This window comes from Pseudopipra pipra, chromosome 15 (assembly GCF_036250125.1).
Source record: "Pseudopipra pipra isolate bDixPip1 chromosome 15, bDixPip1.hap1, whole genome shotgun sequence".
In the NCBI taxonomy this organism is placed as follows: Eukaryota; Metazoa; Chordata; class Aves; order Passeriformes; family Pipridae; genus Pseudopipra; species Pseudopipra pipra.
In genome coordinates this window covers 14,149,948-14,166,249 of record NC_087563.1, presented here as the reverse complement: position 1 = coordinate 14,166,249, position 16,302 = coordinate 14,149,948, and the positions used below count along the sequence as shown (strand labels likewise).

The 16,302-nt window shown below is 50.2% G+C and overlaps 1 protein-coding gene across 2 annotated transcripts; it reads left to right on the top strand.

Annotated features, from left to right (window-relative positions):
* Nucleotides 1-5,728: 5,728 nt before the first annotated feature.
* On the top strand, nucleotides 5,729-14,758 carry LOC135422675 (neuropeptide Y receptor type 2-like). 2 transcript variants are annotated; one of them, XM_064672061.1, is made up of 2 exons: nucleotides 5,729-7,593; nucleotides 13,374-14,758. In XM_064672061.1, the coding sequence occupies exon 2, from the start codon at nucleotides 13,391-13,393 to the stop codon at nucleotides 14,573-14,575; it is 1,185 nt and encodes a 394-aa protein (XP_064528131.1). In that variant the 5' UTR covers nucleotides 5,729-7,593; nucleotides 13,374-13,390; the 3' UTR covers nucleotides 14,576-14,758. The 2 variants fall into 2 exon arrangements, with proteins under 2 accessions (XP_064528131.1, XP_064528130.1); XM_064672060.1 differs by lacking the exon at nucleotides 5,729-7,593 and adding an exon at nucleotides 11,110-11,827.
* The last annotated feature ends 1,544 nt before the right edge of the window (nucleotides 14,759-16,302 follow it).

Below are 16,302 nucleotides of genomic sequence, written 5' to 3'. Positions count from 1 at the left end.
CCCCATGCCACTCCTGTGTGCAGCCAGGAATCCACCATGTTTGCATTCCACCAGCATCCTTCAGTGCCCTGCACCCAGGCGCCAAAACCAGGAGATTTCTGCAAATATTAACATTTCTGGCTGTCGCTTGTTTGTCTGTTTCCTCTGAGCTGAGCATGAAACCACTGTGACACTCCACATACAGCACAGGCTTGGCCAGATGACACCAGAGCAGCTTTGTCCTCTCAGCCTTCCATGGGTCATGAGTCAGCCCCCAGCCAATCCACTGGTCACTGGGTGCAGGATGCTCTGGAACACTCTTCTCTGGCATTTGGATGCCTTGTTCATGGTGAGGCTGCTGAGCCTTCACGTGCTGAGCTGCCTCTGCAGAGCCTGAAGCATGTGGGGGATTTGGGTTTTATGGTTTTTATATTTCTGACCTTAGCTCAGTGGGAAAGGTCTTCATGATCTCATCTTACAAAAATGGGCTGGACAGGCTTGGCTGCTCAAGATGCTGGAGTCCTGTCCCTGAGCATCCATATTCCACAGTCAGAACACAGTAGCCATGAAATCCAGGCATGTGGTCACATCACATTCCCAGATTGCTTTCTCCTGGCTGATCTGAGGCTGTTTGCTATATTCATTACTTGCATTAAAGACAGCTACAGAGCACAGTCCTCTGCATGATGACACATATAAAAGTCTTCAGTCCATTCAGTGGGGATGGAAAGAATTCATTTACCAGCATGCAGCTTTCAAAAGCCAAGGGATGTTTCTGCAGGAGATTCCACAAGTATCTCTCAGTGCAGCATTTCATGCACAGCACAAGTTATCGGTAATAAATGTCCTCTCTTGCTATTTACTTTGCACTTTGCTATCTGAGAAAGATGCAGATGTGCTACAAAATCTCATTCATTTTGGAGAAACTCAGACTCCACACTGTCTGCACCTTGGCAGCCTCAGCCTGGATGCACCTTCTGTGACCCCCAGCAGGATTTAGAAGCAGCTTTTTGCACCTGGTTCTACCTCTCCCCCTTCCAATTTCTTACAGCCACACAGTGAAAGCCAGAGCCTGAGCAATATCAAAGTGGTCACCAGAAACAAAATGAAAGAAATTCAGTTGCCATCGAGCAAGATAACCATCTCCCTTAGAGAAAATAATTAAAGTGGCTGTACCTTTGTTAAAAACTCAGAAAGATCCTCAAAAAGATTTTCCTTCTGGAGCTGTCACCATAACAACGAATGTTTGCAAAGGATGTGATGGGGAGGCAGGGGGGAGAGCTGTGCCCTCAGTGAGCACAGGGTGTCATGACCAGCCACGCAGCCAATGGCCACAGGAGATGCCAAGCATGAGGGGCAGGCCAGCCCAGGAGGAGGAATGCAGGGCCATGAAGAAGGCTGCTGGTGACAGGGAGGAGTCCTTTAGCCCTGAGGAGGGCAAAGGATGGATGATCAAACCAGTATGGTCCTGGGAATACTGCACAAACTTTCTGAGATATTCCTGGTGTCTGTACTGGTTGTCTGTACTAGTGAGGTTGTGGCAGTGCTTGGTTGGAGAGCTTGCTGCCACCCAAACCCTGTGCTTGAGCTGCCCTGAATAGCCCTGGGGCCAGAACTGACCTGGGAGGCAGCCAGGCTGAAACCAAGGCCAGGGGCACGTGGTGGCCTTCAGGAGGCTGCAGCTCCTACCTCCAGTTTTGAAAGTACAGTAAATGTTGAGAGTGATGATCTTACCACGGGGACTAATTGATCTTTTCAGAGCCCTGCCCTTTGCTCCCCATCCAAAGCTCACAAACTGATTTATTTGTAATAGGAGCTGGGCAGGCTCCTTCTCTCTCCTTTTTCAGGGGGATAAGCCTGAGCATTGGCTTGCCCAGGATAGCTGTCAAAAGAGGGAATAACCCATCCTGGACACACAGTGTCAGGGCCTCTGCCACCTTTCCCCTTTCTCTGGCTACCTGGGCTGGCTCCTCTGCTCCACCCTGCAAAATGACAATGCACACTCTCTGGTCCTGGAATAAGAGTGTTGTGGAAAGCTGAACATCTTCTGCCCAGAGTGAATGTCACCCTGAAGGAATGTGGATTTCCCCATGGGAAGCTGAGCACCACAAGCTGCAGCATTCAGAAGCCCTGAGCCCTCCCAGAGGTAACAAAGCCACATTTCCCCTGGTACCTTAAATACTTTAAATGCCTGGGGAGAAATAAGTCTCTTTTCCCTCCGGCACGAAATAGCTTTCAAAGTGGATTTGCAGGCTCCAGACTCACCTCCCTCATGTGTCTGGTCTGAGCTCTTCAGCGAAGGCAGAGAGGAAACTGCTCATCAAATAATAGATTGCAGGCACGCGCTCCCCTGAGCAGTTGTTTGGAAAGTGTCCCATACGCCTTGTGCCAAATTTGCTGGCCAGGGAGGCTCAGTGGTATTAGCATGTTCCAGTTAATTAGGGCTGTGAGTTGTCCTTTTCATCGCCTGGAAGAGCTGAAAGAAGGACAAACCTGGAGCACTGCCTTTATAAGGCTTTGTGCTTTCCAGCACCGTCTCTGCTCAGCTTGTGCGTGCTCTGCTTGTACCCTGGGGGTGCTGCTCTCTCCCGTGGGGCACTCGGCATCATACCTATCTCTTGGTGTCAGACAGAGGCTTGTGAGTCATGTCTCTAGGGAACACAGAGCCAAACAGATTCCCAGCCAAATCCCTGGATTTGTATCAGGAGTGGATCTGACCCTCCTGCTCTGGTGTGAAGACCCACCAGCAGTGCTGGTGTGCTCGGACATTGCTGCTGGCCTGTCACCACAGAGCTGAGCGTGGCTAGGGCAAACTGCTCCCTGCTGACAGCTGATGGGGGTCCCCACAGGACTAGGAAATATGGAGTGAGGTAGTGAAGTAGCAAATACAATCCTGCTGCTGCTGAGGTGGTGCTGAGCACTGGATCTCAGCTCCTGGAAACCTGGTGCCTTTTGGCAGCACCAAGCCCACAGGAGACACATCATGCCCTGAATTTTCCAGCAAATTGCATCATCTTCAGTCATGACACTTTTAGGCTGGGGCTGCCATCAACCCATCCAGCTCTGCCTGTTCCCATCACACAATCCAGCATTTATAGCACTGTTTGTCATCTCGTGAGTGACAGACTGGGCACAGATTTGTAACTTCATTGTGGGACTATGAAACAGGAGTATCCAGCCTGGGAGAGCAAGACCCTGATTGCAGAACACGCTGCCTAAATGAGATGGGCAACTTAGAAAGAAATCTCACAGGGCAAAATGGGAAAAAAGCTGCCACTGCTGCACCAGGTCCCTTGTAGAGCATGTAGGCCACCGATCCAGGGGTGAGTTTGCCAGAGTTAAGCATTTTTATCACTTTTTTTATGTGCAGAGAATTGAGACACATCAAGTGATTTGCCCAAAGGTAGATAGGGAATCTGTGATAGATGGGGAAACAGGCTTGGACCCAAAAATTTATCCATGTTTCTAGTTTATCCAGACAACTGCTGGTCCACAACATATCGTATTTTTGCAATCCTGGCTCTGAAGCGCTTATCTGACTGCAATTATCCTCTTCTGCAGAAGCTGTTTTCTACCTGGCTTGGTACACAAACAACAAGCAACAACCCTCTAATAAATTAGCAAAGCTCTGAGTGCCGTGACTTGCAGAAACAGCAGCTAAATCCAGGGGCCAGTTCTGGGCTCAGCGGCACTGATGTCTGCCCAGAGGAACCCTGCTGAGCTGCCTGGAGTCCTTCTGCCCAGATGTGAGGATGATCAAGGGGATTTTGTGCATCAGATGAAGATCCAGGGTTGGGAGGGGGATGGAAGGAGTAAACCCTCCTTGGCATTAATCAACTTAATCAAATGAGCCCTGTGGGTTTGACCCCAGTGGGGCAGGAGCTGAAGTGCGGTGATGTGTGTCCTCTTTAGCAGGACACAAACCCTATTAATCTTTTTCCATATGATCTCCTCCTTCCTGGCTCACTGACCCTCATCCTGCAGACACACTCAGCATCCCTGACTTCTTCCTGCCCTGAAGGAGAGCAGAGCTGTGGCAGGCCCAGGACAACCCTGAAGAGTTCGTCTCTCCTCCTGCTTCTCCAGTGCCTCTCATTGTGGTGACAGATCATTGAGGTATTTTAGCAAAACCTCATCCCTGATGCTGTCTCTGCTCTTTCACTAATTCCATAAATGTTCACGTGGGGACAAAAAGCTGTTACGAAATGAGAACCTGCTTTTAAATTCAGAGAGGGTGAAGACAGCTTTCTATCCGCCCTCCCACCCCTGAGTTTCTTTGTGGCTAATTTAATTCCAAAATGCATCAGACTCCCAAATCCACTGCATCCGTGAACTCCAGGGCTCAAATGGAAAAGGGGCTTTTGTGTTACCACAACTTGCTGATGCTTTGGAGGCTGCTCAGGAAAACACAGGCTTGACACCGCAGGAAGGAGAAGTGGAAATATTTTGGTTACATGCAGGTGGAATTAAACAGATGTTTAAAAAATGAAAAGCTGCTTTCTAAAGTATCTCAGTGTTGCTGCTCCAGATGAAGCAGGATGAACCAGAGCATCTGGAAGCCTTGGTAACAGTTTTCTTAGAGATTGCTCCCAGGGAGTGAACAGATAATCCGCCTTCCTTTTCTGAAAGAAGTTGAGCTACAGGGGATGGTTTACAGCTGCAAGGTGATCAGATTGAGGACCTGCCTGCTCACTGAGGCAGAGCAGATCATGGGCCTAAAGGCAGACCTTTCCTCTGCCCCATTTCTCAGCCTTTTGACATAATTGTTGCTCCCTGGAGCACAACATTCATTGTTGCACTCTCAGAAGCACGGGTGAGCAGACTCACTTTTGCCTAATCAAAGCCCAGCCACCGGGAAAGGCAAGATCCTTTGAACGATCCCACGTTTGAAAGGACACGAGACTCCTGGGACACCTGTGCAGGCATTTGTGCGTATCCAGCCTGTGTGTGCAAATGCCCCAGGGTCTGAGGTTACAACAGTGCATTCAGTGGGCCCTGGCACCTCTGCTCGGGGCTGCGCAGCCTTCCACGCCCCGGGACAATGCAAGGCACCGGCTTCGTGTTTCTCCATCCGCCTCCTTCGGGGTTTAGTTTCCATCTGAAGCTTGGAAAGCCCCTCAGCTGCTTTGGGATCTGTCAGCCGGGGGGGGAGCTTGTTTTGCACTTTGGTGTTCAGGTTGCCACAGCTTGTGCCGTGACTGCTCCTCTCGACCCACCAGCAGTGTGAGGGTTCTGGCACCACAGGCCCTGGGTGTCCCTTCCCTGTGGATAAGCCAAGGGCCAGGCAGCACCAGGGCTGTGCTGCTCTCATTGCCGGCAGTAATTATGTTGTAGCTGGGTGAGATTAGGCAGACTGGCAGGCAGCCCGTGTCTGCAGTGCCGTGAGAGGAGCCTGGCTCCGGGGAGAGGGATGGGGAGTGTGGAGGGAGTGGGGACAAACCTCAGCTTGGTGGCTGCCAGTTGGGGTGACAGCTGAGGGCTCAACTGTACCTCACTGCACTACTCTGGTAGAAAAGGTGAGCTGATGTTTTGGAGCACAGCAAGTTTTGGTGCTAATCCCTCCACTGGACCGCTGAGACTGTGGGAGAGGATGTCTTGGGGACTTGCACTGACTAATCCATGATTTAAGAGTTTGCATTTGCTGTCATCCAGCAAGCACCACATGCCAAAAATGACTGGAATTCACCCCATGGTCCTGATGAACATTCACAGCTTCACAAATTTCTCTTCTGTCAATCACTGCCTTCTCCTCAGGCATCTTATTCCAGCCCCGGGAAGAGAAGAGTAGGGAGCTGTAGCAAAGGAATCTGGGGAATGGGCAAAAAAAGTCTTACAAAGAAGAGAAGGAGGAAAAAAATCTCACTTGAGCAGAAATCAACCATCCACTGATGAGGATCCTGGAGAGGAGGAATATCCATTTACCAGGAATGGGGGGAATAGCATGTACCACTCACTTCCCATTAGCTGCTCTTTGCCTCTCTCTGCAGATCACTGGGAGACAACAATGGCTCCTTCCAAGCAGCTTTGTCTTGTCCTGCTTCCCTCCACTCTCAGCTTTCCTTAGCAGCTAAATCAACAGCCTCAGGGAAAACGAAGGGGCAGAAGAAACAAAACTCCCACAAAAATCCAGATAGCACAGCTGGTGAATTTTATGCAGAGTTCTTTCCTCTCTGAAGGGGAAACGGTGAGAGCAGGGGGGAGGATGGGACTCATGAGGCCCCTTGTCCAAGTCTTGGGTTCAAGTGTCACTTTCTATGTGATTTCAGGAATGTTCTAATTCACCTTTTTCTGCTGAGCCATTGGAGTGTTTTCTTTTTCTTGGTGTATTGTGACTTCTGTGGCATAAAACATTGGTTGAAAAGCCTCCCTGCTTCCGTTCTCACAAAGACAAGGACACCAAAGTCCACTGTGGGGGTAAAGAGCAAAACTTCTCTGATAAAATTCTAACTGTAGGTACTTGAAGCCGAGGAGAGGTGTCCTTCTCCCCAGGCTTTGGGAACATTTCCTAGCCCAGGTGAGCTGCAAACTCACACGTTGCCTGAGGTGGAAATCCTATGCTAAGAACACACATTACTTCTCTTTGAAGGCAAAGTCTTTGGACAGGTAGGAAGCTGTGCTTGTCTGCATCCATGTGTTGATCTTAGGGTGCTTTCCTGGGCTCCAGGGAGTTTGTATTTTGCAGATTTGGACATGATGCTGCTGCTTTTGTGCCTCTCCCTCTTTCTTGCTCCAGGTGTGTGGACAGCACCCTAAAACTGGAATTCACTCAAGCTCCATGTTCACGCTGAATCTGGCTCTGGAGCAGACTGAGCCATTGCCAAGTGGCTAAAACTTTTCAGCATTACTTTTGTTTGCATCTCAGGAGTACCTGAAGGCCTGTCCCGCAGCAGCAGATCTCTCTGTGCAGGGTATGCTCTAAACACTGAGGCAGAGGAGGATGGAGAGAGGTCTGTGAAGGCTCTGCTGAGCTGCAGGACCTGCAGACCTCTTGCTGCAGGGGAGATCCATCTCTGGACAGGACTATGCCAGTCCCAAGGAATTTAAAGTCTGAGGAGATGGGACAGCTACGGAGTGAGGGCGGATGAACACTTGCCCAGGTCAGTGGCGTGGACGAGGAGCCTGCAGATCTCCAGCTCCCACCACTTCTCCCTAGAGAGGAAACTGGATGTGGTGGAAAAGCTTCTCTCTGCTCGATGCAAGAAGCCCCTCAGTGGCTGAACACTGTATAAACAGCAGCAGCAGGCTCCCTCCCCCTTTCCATTCCTGTTTGTTAAACACACGCTCTCTGCCTTTCTCTCCTTCAGGAGCGAACACAGCATCCAGCTTTGTGAGACAGGGGCTGTCAGTCACCCTGCGAGAGGGGGCTCTCCAGATGCTCATGGTGGGGTTCCAAAGCAACCCCTGGCAATGAAGCACCCTCTGGCAACCCAGATCCTCTCCTGACTTCCACGCTTCTCCGAGGACAGTTGCAGAAAAGTGCCTTTCACCTCTTTGCCACAGGTTGACTTCCAGAGAGTGGAGAGGACCAAGTGCTCCGTCCTGGCCAGCGATGAGACGGTAACTGGTGGTGAGCAGCTCAGTTCCTGAAGGAGGAGGACACTCTGGCCTTTGCAGGTAGGTTGGGGAGGGCTTATCTGAGCAGCAGGGCTGAGATGGGGCCAGGACTTGGCCATGCCACATGGCTCAGGCAAAAAATGCTCCGAGCATCTTTGGGAAAGTGGATTTGGGGACTGGCAGCCCTGAGAGCTGGAATAGAGAAAGTGAACAAGAAATACTGGCAGGAGAGCTTCGAAAGATCTGCGAGCAGAAGCAGGGAACCTGGGAAGCAGGATGCTGAGTGAGAACAGTCAGGAGAGCAGGTTGCTCCAGGGGGCTGCAGAACCCACGTACAGCTTCGGAGCAGTGCACTGCAGGTGTGGGGCTGAGTGTGTGGCTGTCCGAGAAATCCTGATCTCTCCCACAATTTGCCTCCTCGTGGCTTGGTACAAACCTCCCGTAGCTGCTCCGTGCTGGGACTGCACACACTGCTGTCACTCAGTGCTGCCACAGATCAGTGCCCTCAGAGAGAGAGATGCAAAGGGAGATAGGAGGACTGCAGGAGGAAAATCGGTGCATGCTTTCTCTTTGCACTCATTGATGTTAATTGTTGAACAAATAAATCCTCTTATAGTCCCATTGCAGCTGCATTTCACCTACAGAGTTTCTGGTCTGTCCCAAAGCAGGATAATGGGTTTTCTCTGTGTTAATGAGATGTTATTTCCCTCTGCTCCCTTGTCTCATCCAAATTTCAGGAGTTAACAGGTTCCCCAGGTTAACCAGGATCCATCCACCAAGGTGTCTCTGCCTTTCTGCATCCACAACAACCAGTGTGTCTCCATCACAGTGTCACCTGCTGAGCCTTGTCTCCCAACCAGCCTTGCTCTGCTCCTGTGGCACGTCCCACAGGGGAGAGGGCCCTGCACTGTTCCCCCTGCTTTCTGTAGGATAAATTCCCATGAGAGAGCATGCATCCCTGCCAAACAGATCTCTTCTCACCCCCTTCTTTTTCATCCTGTCCTGAGCTGGGTCTTTGCCTTATCTCCTTCAGAGTCTTCCATGGCTCCAGCCTAGGCAGGGATGCGAAAATATTTAGTGTGAGGAACCACAGGAAATCCCTGGTGCTTCTCCTCCTCCTTGCACTTTGTAGGTTTTATGCTGAGAGATGCAGAGTCTTCTCTGGTGGTAAATGCAGGAGGCTGGAGTTAGAAAACTTGGGCTCTGTTCCCAGCCCTATCCTGGATGTGCTGTGTGGTCTCTGGCAGGCTGGTTAACCTCCATATCTCAGTTTGTTGTGTTCTCCTCCCTTAAGTGCTGTGGGGTGCAGGGCTGAACTTTGCTGCCTCTCAAGTGCTGGAGGGGAATGTGAAGGTGGTAGAAGGTGGCTTGTCCTACGGTGACTACCAGGTTCTAGTGGTGAGGGATGGTCTCAGACCTCCTTGCCATGGACACCTGTCTGAATATGGGTCTGGGGATGAGATGAGTCAGTGCTCCTGACTGGGATGGTGGAGATGAAGGGGTTTCATGAAGTTGAGCCACTTTGGAGGAAGGACACAGCATGGAAGAAAGCAGTGAGCCAAGTGATAGAAGTATTCACCAGCCTCAGCCCTCACACACTCCAGCTCTGCTGTAGAAGAAGGTTGTAGCTGTCATTAGCCAGCGAGCAGAGGCTGGCCCAAGTCCCTCCACTACCTCCTTTCAAATCAAACCAATCAGCCTTGCTATTTGGACAAAAAGAGAAATTCTAATTAACAAGCTCTGTTTTCTCCTGCCCTCTGTCCACCCCTCTGCCCTGCTTTCTGAACCGTGGCAGGCTTTGAAGGTGGCTCTTCCAGGCCTGGATGTGCCCTGATGGACCTGCACCAGGCTGGCTGTGTGCCTGGGGCTGCAGCAGGGACATGGAGGGAGCTGGGGCATCCCAGGAAGCAGAAGTGCATGAGTCCCAGGGCACCTACTGTAGGCCCCCTGTAGGAATGGATTTTGGACCTGTCACACTGGTCACTGTCCCTCTCAGTCATTGACAGCAGAGTGCTGAGTGAATGGCTCCTCTGTGCTTCTCCCCTTCCCAAATGCTGAAGCCTGCTGGCACAGCCCTCTGCCTCATTGGGAGCCATCCCGGAGCCTCAGTCCTGTCTCAGGCTGAACCTCAGCTGGAGGAGAGGGTGAGGATTATGGTTATCCTGATACAGGCAGCGCCCTGTTTCTGCATCCCTTCATGGCAGCTCAGCACAGAGGAAAGGGCTTAGGGTAGTATTTCTGCCTCCTCATGGTCTGTCCTGCTGCTTTGTTGTCCCAAAAGTAGTTGGCTCTCAGCTCCAAGGATTTTTCTATCTAGCCTGGCAGGCCTGTTAGGCAGGGGACCGTGTGCCTGACAGCAGCCTACACATATGCCAGGACTTCCATTACTTGCTGGAACAGACCTCAGTCCAGTCCTAGCAGCATCCCAGCGACCTCCAGGCAGCCCCTGGAGTGGGAACATTTATTATGACCATTTTGTCTCTTAATTAAAATGTCTTAATTGATTTGCAATAGTTCCCCTTTGGAAAAAAAACAACAAACCAAACCAAATCAAATAGTAACTCCATTAAGGCCATTTTGTTAGGAAGCAAAACAGCTCCAATAGTCATGATGTTCCTGGCTCCTCTCAGATGGTGTGTAGCTGCCAGTCTCCAGTGAAAGGAAATAGGCAGTGGTGGGTGAGATGGGAAAAAAAGGAAGGGAGTGCTCACTGGTGTTGTGCCAGGACTTGGGTACTGAAGACAAATGGGATGGGCAAGCCACAGAAAAGGGGATAACAAGCGATAAAGTAATGCTGGGCAATCTGGAAGGTATAAAACCTAGACAGAGAGCAAGCAGGGAAAGCACAGCCACTGAAAGTGTGCCCAGCACTTGCTCTGTTTCCTTCCCCGATTTTGCTCTCCTGACAGTAGGGTTTGCTCTGCTCAGCTGCAGCACAGGTGGCTGAGGGCTGCTGCTGCTGGGGGTTAGGCTCTGACGAAAAGGCTGTGGCTGTGCCACCTTCCCAGCCTGCTCCCTGGCCCCCCTTTCCACTGCATCCACTGCATGGCATGGCTCTGAACTCCTCTCTCCCTTCTTAGAAGTCGGGATCTCTCTTTGGTCTTTAGGGTTACCTTTCCAGGGCTGTTGCAGTGATGTTGTGGAGGTCTGAGATCACCCTTTAAGCAAACCCTCACCCCAGAAGATCCACCCATTTCCCCCCTAGCTTTCTACTTCCCTAGTGGTCTCCACTCTTGTGGTATCTGAGCCCAACAACCTCATTTACAGGAACCACTGACATAAATTGGTCTGCAGAGTGAGATGTTAGGCAAGCAATCAGACACTGAGGGGGGCAGGAGAAAGGGTGCAAGCAGGAGTGGTTTTACTGCAGGCAGCTCTTCTTCTGGGCCTCTGCAGGGTCTCAGCTTTGCAGCTGGCTGGGCAGATTTCTGGAAGCAGGTCCTGAGGGGGAAGCACAACCCATGCTCTGAGGAGCAAAGACAGAACAAGCAGCCATTTATTTTTTATTGCAATGTAATTGCTGTCACCCCCAGTACCTCAACACCATTAGTTTAAGCAATTTGTTTAAGTAACCAGCTGAAATGCAGGTGTTCTGCACGGAAAGTGTTCTCCCTTCCCAAGGACAGGCTGTCCTTAAAATTTTGGCTTGCAGGCACAAGACTTGCGGGAAGGCCACCAGCACCCAGTCAGCAGTGCTCCTGCCCCTCCTGGTACAAACCCAGACCAGTTCTTCCTCAAGGAGGCTGAGAAGGTATCGAGCAGTCTGCCTCTAATTCCCACTTGATTTAAGCTCTTTGCCTTCCTCCCTTAGTGGAAGGGCATTTTCTTCCCTCTCTGCAAACACACAATGCTCTGCAAACCTCCCTGTTTTGGGCAGAGTGATGATTTTGCTCACTTTTGTTCAAGTCTACAGTGGGAATGGGGGCCCCACTCACAGTGCTGGGGACAAAGGATGTGTGAGGGGCCATTTCCACCCCCTCCACATATCCCAGCAGCAGCTCTGAGCCACAAAGGCTGAGGAGGAGCCAGTAACAAAGCTGGCTTTTCTCCTGCTGTGTTTGGATTCGATGGAAACCCAGCCGTGACAACATTCTGCTGTTCCAATGGCACCGAACGCCAGCCAGGGGTTCCAGGCAGAGTCAGTTCTGGCTCTCAGGCTCCTGCTCCCAAAGCCATCTCATGCAGGCATTTGAGCACCAGGATGATGATGGATGCTGGGGCTCTGGGTCTCGGGCCTATCTGTGCCTGGATGCTCAGCACCAGCTCCACTGGAGGCTTGTTCACAGCTTCAGTGGTTTGTGCCCTGCACGTGCATGTCCCTGCAGAAGCTCCCTCCTCTTAAAAGCCAGCAGATGCCTGGGTGTGACCAACAACGAGGGGACAGAGAGGTTCTTTTAGGGATCTTTGGCACAGTGCTGATGGCACTAAATTGTGGTTACAACTAAAGCTTTATTTCCTTATCAGGCTATTAGGATTAGTATAGAACAGAATTCATGATTGGAGCAGCACAAGATTTCTACAAGAAGAATCAGCATAGTACGGTCTATAAGTAGCAAAATACAGAATTTATAAACAACTTAACTTATGCTTTCTAATCGCCTAAGTAATACAGAATTTATAATACAACTTATTATTTATAATTACCTGGACCCTCTTCAGATTGGGCCAAATCCTTGTACACAGCCTGTTGTATCAATCTAGACTCAAAAATCCTATAAAAGAAATGAGTCACTCACTGAATCCTCGAAAGAAGCAGAGGACAGTGGAGGTGTCCTTGGCCACAGGGTTCATGGGTCTCACTGTCCAGTAGTTCCCTACTTAGGCCTTGTAACTGTGCTCTGTGTGCTCTCACACTTCCCTGTTCTGTGATGGGGACATCAACACCACCTGCCTGGCCGGGTGCCTGTGACCTTCAAGGTCAGCAAAGAAGGGAATAATTGCCTGGTGCTCAGGAACCTTGAGATTGGCAGGGGAAGGAAAAAGAAAACTGGTGTGTCTACTTGGTTCACAGGACCTTGAGAGCCTGATAATGAGGGTCAGAGAATGAGTATGTGACACCTTTGGTCGCAGAGGGAGGCTGATAAAATGGTGTTAGCTATGCTACCCATATTATCAGGAGAGCAGGCAGTACTGGGTTGATTGGGTGGCAGCATTACTATCAGGAGCAGTGACAGAGACTCATGCAGAGACAGGGAAACAGATATTTTCACCTTGAGAGGTGAGAAATAAGAGACTGAAAAAAACTGGTGCACAGTCTGGAAACAAATTGTTATGGGGAGATGGAGAAGAACATCTTGAATTTGAGAGCATCTTGTTGTTTTTCTCCTTCCCTAGTTCTTAAGGAGTTAGAACTCAGGGCATTTTCTTTGGCAAGTAAATCTCATCAAAGATGAGTGACACCATCATTAAGTTTTTCTATCAGCCCCAAGAGGTTCCAAATGTTTGGCCTGTTTTGCAAAGGCTGGCTCGAAGAACAGAAAAGGCAGTGTGCAAAGAGGCACCACGCAGGCAATCCTCTCAGGACCTTCCAGTTTGGCTCTGGCTGGTTGAGGGTTTTTTCCCTGTCCAATTCAAACAAACAGAATCTCAGAAACTTGTGTGAAAAGTTGCATTTTTTGCTGACTTTTCCTTGGGGAACTGGCATTCAGCTGATCATAGGCTCTAATAGGAGGTGTAAGAGAAGTGAGGGGGCCATTCAGTGTGAAGGGAGAAGGAGGGAGGATGCCACTGCTGCTGCTGTTTAGCCCAAAATGCCACGTGGGACACGCCCTTTGAGCCTCAGTTCTTGCAGATTCTCTCCTATGTCCCGTGCTCTCAATTCTGCTGTGTTTGTGTTCCAGACCTCCTTCTCCTCCTGATGAAAAGTCTCAGGCCAGGCATGGGACCATTTGAGGGAGCCAACAGCACTTTCACCTTGGAGAAGACAGCATTAGATGTGAAGCTGCCAGAGGGCTGGCATGACAAGGACTTTGTCACTCCTACCCAGGATCTCTCTGGGTCCCGCAGTGTTATGATGGACAGCACCAAGATCCTGGGGGTCCAGGTTGTCCTGATTGCTGCCTACTCCCTCATCATTCTGCTGGGATTCATTGGCAACTCCCTGGTCATCTACATCATAGTCAAGTACAAGACCATGAGGACTGTCACCAACTTCTTCATAGCTAACCTGGCCCTGGCAGACCTGATGGTGGACACACTCTGTCTGCCCTTCACCCTGGTGTACACCCTGCTGGACGAGTGGAAGTTTGGAGCTGTTCTTTGTCACCTGGTCCCTTATGCTCAAGCTCTGAGTGTCCACGTGTCCACTCTCACCCTAACTGTGATTGCCCTGGACAGGTATCGGTGTATCGTGTTCCACCTGGACAGCAGGATTTCCAAGAGGCTCAGCTTCACCATCATAGCTGTCATGTGGCTGGCAGCAGCTGTCCTGGCAGGCCCTCTGGCCATCTTCAGAGAGTACCGATATGAGGAAATCCCATCCATCAACCTCAAGATGGCTGTCTGCTCAGAGAAATGGCCCTCTGGTAACAACAGAGATGCCACCATCTACAGTCTGTCCATGCTCCTCCTGCAGTATGTTCTTCCTCTTGCAATTATTTGTTATGCCTACACCAGGATCTGGTTCAAGCTGAAAAACCATGTCAGTCCCACTTCTAGGAATGAAAACCAGTGCCGGAGGAGGAAGACCACCAAAATGCTAGTGATGGTAGTTGTGGTATTTGCAGTCTGCTGGCTCCCCTTCCACATATTCCAGCTTGCCATTGATCTTGATCTGGTTCTTATCTTCCACGAGTACAAACTCCTGTACACTGTCTTCCATGTTGGGGCCATGTGCTCTACATTTGTCAACCCCCTGCTCTATGGATGGATGAACAAGAACTACCGGAATGGCTTCCTGATGTTCTTCCGTTGCCAGGACAAGCCAGAAAGCTTCCACACTGAAGGCTCAGTTAGAGGGAGGTCGTACATCTTCAGAGCCAATACCCTAAATGGGAGCATCAAACAGACTCCTGGCAATGGATCACTGCCCACAGAGGTTTAGGGATGGGTCATCCACCTCCAGGACTGAGGCTCCGGGACTGAGCCCAGAGACATTCTTGGGTGAATGCCTTTTTTTTTTTGACAGAATATTGTGCTGCCAATTATACCTACCACAGCCACATAGAAATACCCCCTGTACCTCTCAGAACAATAAATCTGGTGTACTTCTGCCTGAACAAACAAACGAATTTTTCCTTTCTGTGCGTTCAAGTTATGCACACCGACGCATGAAAAAAAATAACACAGAGAGAAGGCTTTCATTTAGCCAGAAAAATACGCCCTTTTCGCTATTTCCTCTTGCCAAAGTGGGTTGCTCAACCTTTCACCCCCTGACACATTACATGTTATAAATGTGGAATTGTTATTGTGTGTGATTGTTCATCTGTACCTCTCCTACCCAAAAGCCTTAATGACCCATCTTTAGCTAATGCCTCCAGGGGGAGGGAGACCTGCAAACGCCAGCTGGTGATTGCCATCACTCTGCCGGCCTGGGAAGGGGGAGGGCTGGCACAGGTTGAAGCTGGGCAATCCATGATCTCTTGCCCAGCATTGGCATGAATCTGCATTTGCAACTCACGGGATGAGCTCTAGTCCTCAGAAAGCCCAGGAGGTGGCAGTGGCACTACTTACCACTGTCTCCTTTACAAATGCCGAAGCAGGGCTTTGGGAACATCTCATTAGCCAGGGCTTGTGAGCCAGGGCCCTGGATTTAGCGAGGAGGAGAGCAGGCAGAGAAGCAGATAGGAAAGGAAAGAGCTGGGGCAGCTGATCAAGAGGACTGAAACTGAACCTTAGGGATTGGCAAAGGCAATCTGCTCCAGGCCCTAAGATGTGGCTCCTGCTGTGCAATAACTTGATAGGTGCCAACATGACCAGAGAGGCAAAACTGCCAATGACACCATTCTCCAAGGCACTCAGAGGGTTTACAGCTTTCCTCTTGCTGAGACTGGAGGTTGTATGGGTCTGTACATGGGTGCTGCAGTTCAGAAGACAGATGTAGCCTGCTTGCATGGTGGCCACAGATGTGGTGTCCTCTGGCAGAAGAAGACATGGAGACGAAGATGTTTTCTTTCAAACCAAACTATATGTTCTCCTCCTGAAGGCTGTGTCAGCTGGGGAGCGTATTTTTAGCTCTGCCATCAAAGGAGCCTTGATTGCTACTGTGATCTCGGCAGCCAGTCATTGGTGTTGTCTCTAAAAGTCAGTGTTCATCAGATTGGAAAGTAACTCCCAGATGCAGGAAAGAAACTCAACAGACATGCTCATTAAAAATAAAAAGAAAAGAAAAACTTTGATTTGTGGGTCTTCACTGGAGCAAGGAGAAGAGGTAAGAGGACCTCCAGTACTGAGTACATCAGCCTGGATCAGGCTGCTGGGCTGTCACATCTGTATCCTCAAGAGATCAACTGCCAAAGGGTTTATTTGAAAATCTCTCTCCTGCCTCCTCCCAAGCTTGACCTGCCCTGGCCCTTGTTCTCCAGCTCAGCTTCCAACTGCCACACTAGATTTTAATCTCTCTGTTTATTTCTGCTCTCTGATCCTCTGCTCCATTTTCCCAAATAGGTACAAGAAAGTGGTTTCTGGTTCCTTCCTGAAAGACATCAATGCCAAGTGGAGGCTGCAGACCCCACTCCACACTGATTACTAATAACACAGTGGGTACACTGATTACTAATAACCTCCTCAGCATCTGATCCTGCAGATCACAGCCTGTCTTTCTTCTCAGGG

Excerpts from the sequence above, each read along its gene's own strand:
- LOC135422675 (XM_064672060.1), top strand. The coding sequence starts at position 11,713 with ATGCAGGCATTTGAGCACCAGGATGATGATGGATGCTGGGGCTCTGGG. Across the intron at positions 11,828-13,373 it reads GCTTGTTCACAGCTTCAGTG|ACCTCCTTCTCCTCCTGATG; the intron begins GTTTGTGCCCTG and ends TTTGTGTTCCAG.